Source organism: Odocoileus virginianus, chromosome 27 (assembly GCF_023699985.2).
Source record: "Odocoileus virginianus isolate 20LAN1187 ecotype Illinois chromosome 27, Ovbor_1.2, whole genome shotgun sequence".
NCBI classification, from domain to species: Eukaryota; Metazoa; Chordata; class Mammalia; order Artiodactyla; family Cervidae; genus Odocoileus; species Odocoileus virginianus.
This window is the reverse complement of record NC_069700.1, coordinates 44,525,209-44,534,931: the sequence shown is the minus strand read 5'-3', so window position 1 is coordinate 44,534,931 and position 9,723 is coordinate 44,525,209. Positions and strand designations below refer to the sequence as shown.

At 39.5% G+C, this 9,723-nt stretch overlaps 1 protein-coding gene across 1 annotated transcript; it reads right to left on the bottom strand.

Annotated features, from left to right (window-relative positions):
- Window positions 1-6,658: 6,658 nt before the first annotated feature.
- Window positions 6,659-7,597, bottom strand: LOC110143520 (olfactory receptor 2B11-like). Its single transcript, XM_020903170.2, has one exon. The coding sequence runs from the start codon at window positions 7,595-7,597 to the stop codon at window positions 6,659-6,661; it is 939 nt and encodes a 312-aa protein (XP_020758829.2).
- Window positions 7,598-9,723: the final 2,126 nt, after the last annotated feature.

Sequence of the window (9,723 nt, the reverse complement as noted above, 5' to 3'; positions counted from 1 at the left end):
TCTTTCTCAGCATCAGTGTCTTTTCTAAGGAGTCAGTTCTTCATGTCACATGACCAAAGTATTGAAGCTTCAGCTTCAACATCAGTCCTTCCAATGAATACTCAGGACTGATTTCCTTATAGAATTGACTGGTTTGATCTTGAAGTCCAAGGTACTCTCAAGAGTCTTCTCCAACACCACAGTAAAAAAGCATCAGTTCTTCAGTGCTCAGCATTCTTTATGGTCCAACTCTCACATCTATACATGACTACTGGAAAAACCATAGCTTTGACTAGACAGACCTTTGTTGGCAAAGTAATGTCTCTGCTTTTTAATATGCTGTCTAGATTTGTCATAGCTTTTCTTCCAAGGAGCAAGCTTCTTTTAATTTCATGGCTGCAGTCACCATCTGTAGTGATTCTGGAGCCCAGAAAAATAGTCTGTCACTGTTTCCATTGTTTCCCCACCTATTTTCCATGAAGCTGTGGGACCAGATGCCATGATTTTAATTTTTTGAATGTTGAAATGTTGAGTTCTAAGGCAGATGTTTCACTCTTTTCTTTCATTTTCATCAAAAGGCTCCTCAATTTCTCTTTACTTTCTGCCATAAGGCTGTTGTCATTTGTATATCTGAGGTTATTGATATTTCTCCTGGCAATCTTGATCCCAGTTAGTGCTTTATCTAGCCTGGCATTTCTTATGATGTACTCTGCATATAAGTTAAATAAGCAGGGTGACAGTATGAAGACTTGATGTATTCCTTTCCCAATTTGGAACCAGTCTATTGTTCCATGTCTGGTTCTAACTTGCTTCTTGATCTGCATACAGATTTCTCAGGCAGCAGGTAAGGTGGTCTGGTATTCCCACCTCTTTTAGAATTTTCCACAGTTTATTGTGATCCACACAGTGAAAGGCTTTGGTGTAGTCAATAAAGCAGAAGTAGATGTTTTTCTGGAACTTTCTTGCTTTTTCTATGATTCAGTGAATGTTGGCAATTTGATCTCTGGTTCCTCTGCCTATTCTAAATCTATCTTGAACTTCTGGAAGTTCTTGGGTCGCCTACTGTTGAAGCCTGGCTTGGAGAATTTTGAGCATTACTTTGCTAGCATGTGAGATGAGTGCAATTGTGTGGTAGTTTGAACATTTTTTGGACATTGCATTTCTTCGGGATTGGAATGAAAACTGACCTTTTCCAGTCCTGTGGCCACTGCTGAGTTTTCCAAATTTCTTGGCATGTTGAGTGAAGCACTTCCACAGCATCATCTTTTATGATTTGAAATCACTCAGCTGGAATTCCATCACCTCTACTAGCTTTGTTCGTAGGGTGCTTCCTAAGGCCCACTTGACTTTGCATTCCAGGATGTCTGGCTCTAGGTGAGTGATCACACCATTGTGGTTATCTGGGTCATAAAGATCTTTTTGGTATAGTTCTTCTGTGTATTCTTGCTACCTCATCTTAATATCTTCTGCTTCTGTTAAGTCCATGCTGTTTCTCTCCTTTATTGTGCCCAGCTTTTCATGAAATGTTCCCTTGGTATCACAAATTTTCTTGAAGAGATTGCTAGTCTTTCCCATTCTATTGTTTTCCTCTATTTCTTTGTACTGATCACTAAGGAAGGCTTTCTTATCTCTCCTTGCTATTCTTTGAAACTCTGCATTCAGATGGGTATATCTTTCATTTTCTCCTTTTTCTTTAACTTCTCTTCTTTTCTTAGCTGTTTTTAAGGCCTCCTCAGACAACCATTTTGCCTTTTTGCATTTCTCTTTCTTGGGGATGATTTTGATCACTCCTCCTATACAGTGTCACAAACCTCCATCCATAGTTCTTCAGGCACTCTGTCTATTAGATCTAATCCCTTGAATCTATTTGTTCCTTTTACTGCATTATTGTAATGGATTTAGTTTAGGTCATACCTGAATGGTCTAGTGGTTTTCCCTACATTCTTCAATTTAAGTCTGAATTTTGCAATAAAGAGTTCATGGTCTGAGCCACAGTCAGCTCCTGGTCTTGTTTTTGCTGACTGTATAGAACTTCTCCATCTTTGGCTGCAAGGAATATAATCAATCTGATTTCAATATTGACCATCTGGTGATGTCTATGTGTAGAATAGTCTCTTGTGTTGTTGGAAGAGGGTGTTTGCTATGACCAGTGCATTCTCTTGGCAAAACTCTCTTAGCCTTTGTCCTGCTTCATTTTATACTCCAAGGTCACACTTGCCTGTTACTCTGGGTATCTCTTGACTTCCTATTTTTGCATTTTAGTCCCATATGATGAAAAGTACTTTTTTTTTTTTTTTTTTGCTGTTAGTTCTAGAAGGGCTTGTAGGTCTTCATAGATTTGTTCAATGTCAGCTTCTTTAGATTAGTGGTTGGGCACAGACTTGGATTACTGTGACATTGAATAGTTTGCCTTGGAAATGAACAGAGATTATTCTGTCTTTTTTTTTTTCATTTATTTTTATTAGTTGGAGGCTAATTACTTTACAACATTGCAGTGGGTTTTGTCATACATTGACATGAATTAGCCATGGAGTTACATGTATTCCCCATCCTGATCCCCCCTCCTACCTCCCTCCCTCATTTTTGAGATTGCACCCAAGTACTGCACTTTTGACTCTTCTGTGGTCTATGATGGCCACTTCATTTCTTCTAAGGGATTCTTGCCCACAGTAGTAGATATAATGGTCATCTGGATTAAATTCACCCATTCTGGTTCATTTTAGTTCACAGATTCCTAAAATGTAGATTTTCACTCTTGCCATCTCCTGTTAACCATTTCCAATTTACCTTGATTCATAGACCTAACATTCCATGTTCCTATGCAATATTATTCATTACAGCATCAGACTTTACTTCCATCACTCGTCACATTCACAATTGGGAGTTTTGTTTTGTTTTGTTTTCTTTGCTTTGCCTCTGTCTCTTCATTCTTTCTGGAGCTATTTCTCCACTCTTCTCTGGTAGCATATTGGGCACCTACCGACCTGGGGAATTTATCTTTCAATATATATCGTTTTGCCTTTCATACTGTTCATGGGGTTCTCAAGGCAAGAATACTGAGTTACCAAGATGGTGGAGTAGAAGGACAAGTGCTCATCTTCTGCAAGAACTCCAAAATTGCAACTCATTGCTGAACAACCATTGGCAGAAGAATGTTGGATCCCACCAAAAAAAGATACCCCATGTCCAGGGGCAAAGGAGAAGCCCCAGGACGATGGTAGGAGGGACGAAATTGCATTTAGAATCAAAACCCCATACCTGCCAGAGATGCTTGGAGGGCTCAAGTAAAACCTTGTTCAGGAAAGCATATGATTTATCATCCAATAATTTGCTTAAATCTTGATTTGCTAGACCAGAAGACATGCCAGAAAAGTCCAATTATCTCTTGTTATTCTTACCTGTTAATTTTTCACTATACAACCTTATGTTGATTTCTCACCATATTAGTTAAACACCAAGTAAGTGTAAAATCCTTTAAGTTGCTTTAAAAAATGTGAGATTTTTCACAGAACTAGAACAAATAATTTCACAATTTGTATGGAAGTACAAAAACTTGAATAGCCAAAGCAATCTTGAGGAAGAAGAATGGAACTGGGGGAATCAACCTGCCTGACTTCAGGCTCTACTACAAAGCTACAGTCATCAAGACAGTATGGTACTGGCACAAAGACAGAAATATAGATCAATGGAACAAAATAGAAAGCCCAAATCAAAAAATGGGCCAAAAAACTAAACAGACATTTCTCCAAAGAATACATACAACTGGCTAACAAACACATGAAAAGATGCTCAACACCACTCATTATCAGAGAAATGCAAATCAAAACCACAGTGAGGTACCATTTCATGCCAGTCAGAATGGCTGCTATCCAAAAGTCTACAAACAATAAATGCTGGAGAGGGTGTGGAGAAAAGGGAACTCTCTTACACTGTTGGTGAGAATGCAAATTAGTACAGCCACTATGGAGAACAGTGTGGAGATTCCTTAAAAAACTGGAAATAGAACTGCCATATGAGACGTTTACTCCTTGGAAGGAAAGTTATGACCAACCTAGATAGCATATTAAAAAGCAGAGACATTTCTTTGCCAACAAAGGTCCATCTGGTCAAGGCTATGGTTTTTCCAGTGGTCATGTATGGATGTGAGAGTTGGACTGTGAAGAAAGCTGAGCACCGAAAAATTGAGGCTTTTGGACTGTGATGTTGGAGGAGACTCTTAAGAGTCCCTTGGACTGCAAGGAGATCCAACCAGTCCATCCTGAAGGAGATTAGTCCAGGGTTTCATTGGAAGGACTGATGCTGAAGCTGAAACTCCAATACTTTGGCCACCTCATGCAAAGAGTTGACTCATTGGAAAAGAGCCTGATGCTGGGAGGGATTGGGGGCAGGAGGAGAAGGGGACGACAGAGGATGAGATGGCTGGATGGCATCACCAACTCGATGGGCGTGAGTTTGAGTAAAGTCCGGGAGTTGGTGATGGACAGGGAGGCCTGGCGTGCTGCGATTCATGGGGTCGCAGAGTTGGACACGACTGAGCGCCTGAACTGAACTGAACTGATGACTCAGCAATCCCACTGCTGGGGCATACACACACCAAGGAAACCAGGATTGAAAGAGACGCGTGTACCCCAATATTCATCACAGTACTGTTTATACTAGCCAGGACATGGAAGCAACCTAGATGTCCATGGGCAGACGAATGGATAAGCAGCCATGCTGCATATGCACAGTGGAATATTACTCAGCTATTAAAAAGAATGCATTTGCATCAGTTCTAATGAGGTGGATGAAGCTGGAGCCTATTATACAGAGTGAAATAAGCCAGAAAGAAAAACACCAATGCAGTATACTAACACATATATATGGAATCTAGAAAGATGGTAATGATAACCCTATATGTGAGACAGTAAAAGAGACACAGATGTATTGAACAGTCTTTTGGACTCTGTGGGAGAGGGCAAGGGTGGGATGATTTGGGAGCATGGCATTGAAACATGTATATATTCATATGTGAAAAGAATCTCCAGTCCAGGTTCGATGCATGAGACAGGCGCTCAGGGCTGGTGCACTGGAATGACCCAGAGGGATGGGATGGGGAGGGAGGTGGGAAGGGGGTTCAGGATGGGGAACACATGTACACCCATGGCTGATCCATGTCAATGTATGACAGAACCACTACAATATTATAAAGTATTTAGCCTCCAATTAAAATAAATACATTTATATAAAAAACTCAAAATAAATAAATTAAATTAAATAAAAAATGTGAGGTTTTATGACAGAGTTTGAAGTTGGATATGAATCCTAGAACTAATTTTAACAACTTCAACTTTTACTGATACAAATTCTAAGCACCAAAACTATAATCACATTGTTAATCAAGTTGCTTTCCAGTCTAGAAATACAAATTTTTTCTTTTTCATCCTGATTCTTGCACAGTTTCAAAAAACATTCCTGGCTGTTCCCATTATGCATGAAAATGTTTCCATGTTGTAGTTCATTATTAATATCACTTTCTTGTTCTCTCACTGATTCAGAAGGCTCATGTTTTTGATATATATGAAGAACATTAAGAAAGCCACACATTTTGTCCATATATTTTATTTATTTTAGCATTTAATGATACATTCTTTGGCTAAAAATACAAAACATTGCTACGTGTTTGTTAGAGTAACAATGTGTTGTTAAAGAATCTGTAGCAGGATTACCTGGTGGCTCAGATGGTAAAATGTCTGCCTGCAGTGTGGGAGACCCCGGTTTGATCCCTGGGTTGGGAAGAACCCCTGGAGAAGGAAACGGCAACCCACTCCAGTACTTTTGCCTGGAAAATCCCACGAATGAAGGAGCCTGGTCCATGGGGTTGCAAATAGTCGGACATGACTGAGCGACTTCACTTTCTTTCTAGATAAATGGAAGCCGATAAACTTGTGATACTCATAGTTGGTCTAAGGTGTAGAGAGCCTCACACTGAATGCACAGGGGCATCATGCTGACCACTTAGATATGCCCAGTCTTGCAGAGAGTGATGAAATATTTCTTAGGTGCCATGGTCATAGGAAGTCCACTGATGGATGCTTGGCATGGTATTTTATGATTAACTTGAAATAATCAGTTTTTATTGTAATTCAAATTTATTTGTTTAATGTGTACAACTACTATTTCAGTATGTATCAACCAAAATAGAATGATTTTCTAATGCATCTCCACAGAATGCCCTTACTGGTGAGTATTAGCCAAGAATTACCATTGTCTAGTAGTATGAAGGGAGAAGGCAATGGCGCCCCACTCCAGTACTCTTGCCTGGACAATCCCATGGATGGAGGAGCCTGGTAGGCTGCTGTCCATGGGGTCGCTAAGAGTCGGACATGACTGAGCAACTTCACTTTCACTTTTCACTGTCATGCATTGGAGAAGGAAATGGCAACCCACTCCAGTGTTCTTGCCTGGAGAATCCCACGGACAGAGGAGCCTGGTGGACTGCTGTCTATGGGGTAGCACAGAGTTGGACATGACTGAAGCGACATAGCAGCAGCAGCAGGAATATGAGGAACATGACATATTTTGCAAAAAGAACATCTAACATTATCTGTGGATGTATGAGGCTAGAATGAGTTATTAAAGAAACCTCTATAAAACCTACCTCAATGGTTAAATAATTTCATTTGATGTCTGCTAACTCTCACTTGCAAGTGAATACACTCCTCATGAGGTTGCCCAGTGCCCCCTTTACATCCTTATTCCTCAGAGTGTAGATGAAAGGGTTGAGTGCAGGAGTCACCACTCCATAGAAGAGAGCCATGAACTTGGGCTGGTCCCTTGAGATGGAGGAGGGGGGCTGAAGGTACATGCTAATGGCTGGGCCATAAAATAAGAAAACTACTATGAGATGGGAGGAACATGTCCCAAAGGCTTTTTTCCTTCCCTCCAAAGATTTAATCTTAAATACAGCATGTCCAATGCAAGCATAGGAAATAAGAATTAAGCACAGTGGCACAGCTAAGAAAAAAATGCATACCACAGAGAGTGTGAGCTCATTAGCACCCTTTTCACCACAGGCAGTCTTTATCAGAACAGGAATCTCACACAGCAAGTGGTCCAGGGTATTGCGACCACACAGTGGTAACTGTAATGTGATGGTGGCCTCTGAGACAGCATAGATCATTCCACTCAGCCACACGGTGGTCACTAATAAGATACAGATAGGCCGTTTCATGATGAGGGCATAGTGTAGAGGCTTGCAGATGGCCACGTAGCGATCAAAAGACATAACAGCCAAAAGCAGACATTCTGTGCCCCCCATTATGTGGAAGAAATAAAGCTGAACTGCACACCCCATATAGCGGATAGTCTTCTTTGACGTTCCCAGGTTAAAGAGCATCTGAGGGACAGTGCTTGTCATGTAGCACATGTCCAAAAAGGAGAGGTTGGTGAGGAAGAAATACATGGGGCTGTGCAGACGGGGGTCTAACTTGGACACCAGAATGATGGCTATGTTTCCCATCATGGCCATGGGGTATGTTATAAGCAGGATAATGAAGAGAGGAAGCTGTAGCCAAGGATGGTCAGCAAAGCCTAGTAGAATAAACTCTTCAGGATGGCTTTTGTTAATTAGTTCCATTATCTTCATTTTTGTTTCACCTATAGCAGGGAAGTGGCAGGGAAGGTAGAAATATTTTGAGAAATGACAAAACACAGTTATGCAGTGTGTGCAATTAGGTATCTCGTCATAGGAGATTGGATACAGTAACTTGGGAAGGGAGATAATTAAATTAATGTGACACCAAGTGACTTAATTACTTTTCATGACTACAAAATAAAGGCAGCTACCTTAAACAAATAACCTTGCTGAAGGTCAATTTCCTACTCTGTTTAATAAATATGGGAGTAACTGTCTTTGGGCTATGGTGAGGATTAAATAAGTGACTGTTGTTCCGATACTCCAAAGTAATGGTTTTCATACTTTGCTTGTGAAAATTTTAGCTGAAGAGACTGTTAACATGATTTCTATCCCCAGGTGTCTGATAGAGTAGATGTGGCATGGAGTCCAGGAGTCAGATGGGTCATTATCAGAAACACTGCTGCAAGACCTTACTGAAATATTGAGAAGATTAAAAACATTGACATAGTTATAGGAGAAGACCAGACTGGAGACAACCTGGGAAGCATTATCAGGATAGCCTTGTTCAGAATTTATGGTTATCAGGGAGGGAAGAGTTGGTGGAAGGGATAGTTAGGGAATTTGGGATTGACATGTACATACAGCTATACTTAAACTGATAATCAACAAAGACCTACTGTTATAGCAAAGGGAACTCTGCTCAATATTATGTAACAACCTAAATAAAAAAAGCATTTGAAAAAGAATAGATATGTGAATATGTATAACTGAACCATCTTGCTGTAGAGTAGAAACTAACACAACCTTGTAAATCATCTATAATATAAAATAAAAAGCTAAAAAATAGAACCTTATTCAGATTCAGATATATTATTATAGTTGAATAATTCTATCTTTCCCATGGGAACTAGGGCTTGCTTCCCTTGTGGCTCAGCTGGTAAAGAATCCACCTGCAATGTGAGAGACCTGGGTTCAATCCCTGGGTTGTGAAGATCCCCTGGAGAAGGGAAAGGCTACCCACTCCAGTATCCTGGCCTGGAAAATTCCATGGACTGTATAGTCCATAGGGTCACAAAGAGTTGGATACGACTGAGTGATTTTCACTTCACTTCACTTCACTTCATAGGAACTAAGAAGGCTTGTTTTATTCAAATCCATGTTAGTGATTTAGAATTGAGCAAGAAATTTAAGCACGTCAATTTCCTGAAGTATATAATGAGAGAATTTTGCTATGTAGTATGTTTTTTCATACTCAAAAGTTTGTTTTTGAATGTAAATTTTCTTGCATAGCTACTTAGTTCAAACTGGGCATTTGATTTTTCATGTTAAATTTTAATTATCTATCTTGTACAGATTTTTCTTCAGTGAGTGGACTTATCCTGTTTTTATATAAGAGTTCGGATAGTTATCAATGATTCACTTAATTGCATATAACTATAAACAGCCTTTAAGGCCAAGGAACTGATGTCAGGAGGAAATTCCAATTCAGGATTGGAGACATTATTCATTAGCATATGACATTATTCATAGGTGTAAAGTACTTAATATATTCACAACATAATGCCCTCCATTTCTTAAAGATTTTGGCTGTGCCTGCAACTTGGGAGATCTCACCTCAGTCCCCCCACCAGGAATTGAACCTGGACCACAGCAGTAAAAATAGCTTATCCTAAGCACTATAACCACTAGACCACCAGGAAACTTCTCCCTCTCTCTCCCTTTTTTTAAGCTATGAGTCATGTGCAACAAAAAAATCAACTAGTTGAGTAAAGCAGTTTTTGAGAAAATTTAAAAAGTAAAGTGAATTTTTGTTTATCCTTTTTTTCCCGTTTAGTGTTAAATTGTGCTTCATGAAATCTATTATCTTCTGTAAGATGAAAAATAATCAGATAGGAAATTAAGGTACTGTATACCAGTGACAAAATTCCAAGTTATTCTGCCAATTAATTATTGATTCAAGGGAAACAGAATTATACTTGCAAAGCATAGTTTTCACATACTTTATTTCATCGAATCCTCAAAGCCATCTTGTGAGCTGTCACACAAAGTTACTCAGGGCTAAGATGTGAATATGGCCCTTTGTTTACACACTAACTCTAGATCGGATGTGTATAATACAGTAAAAA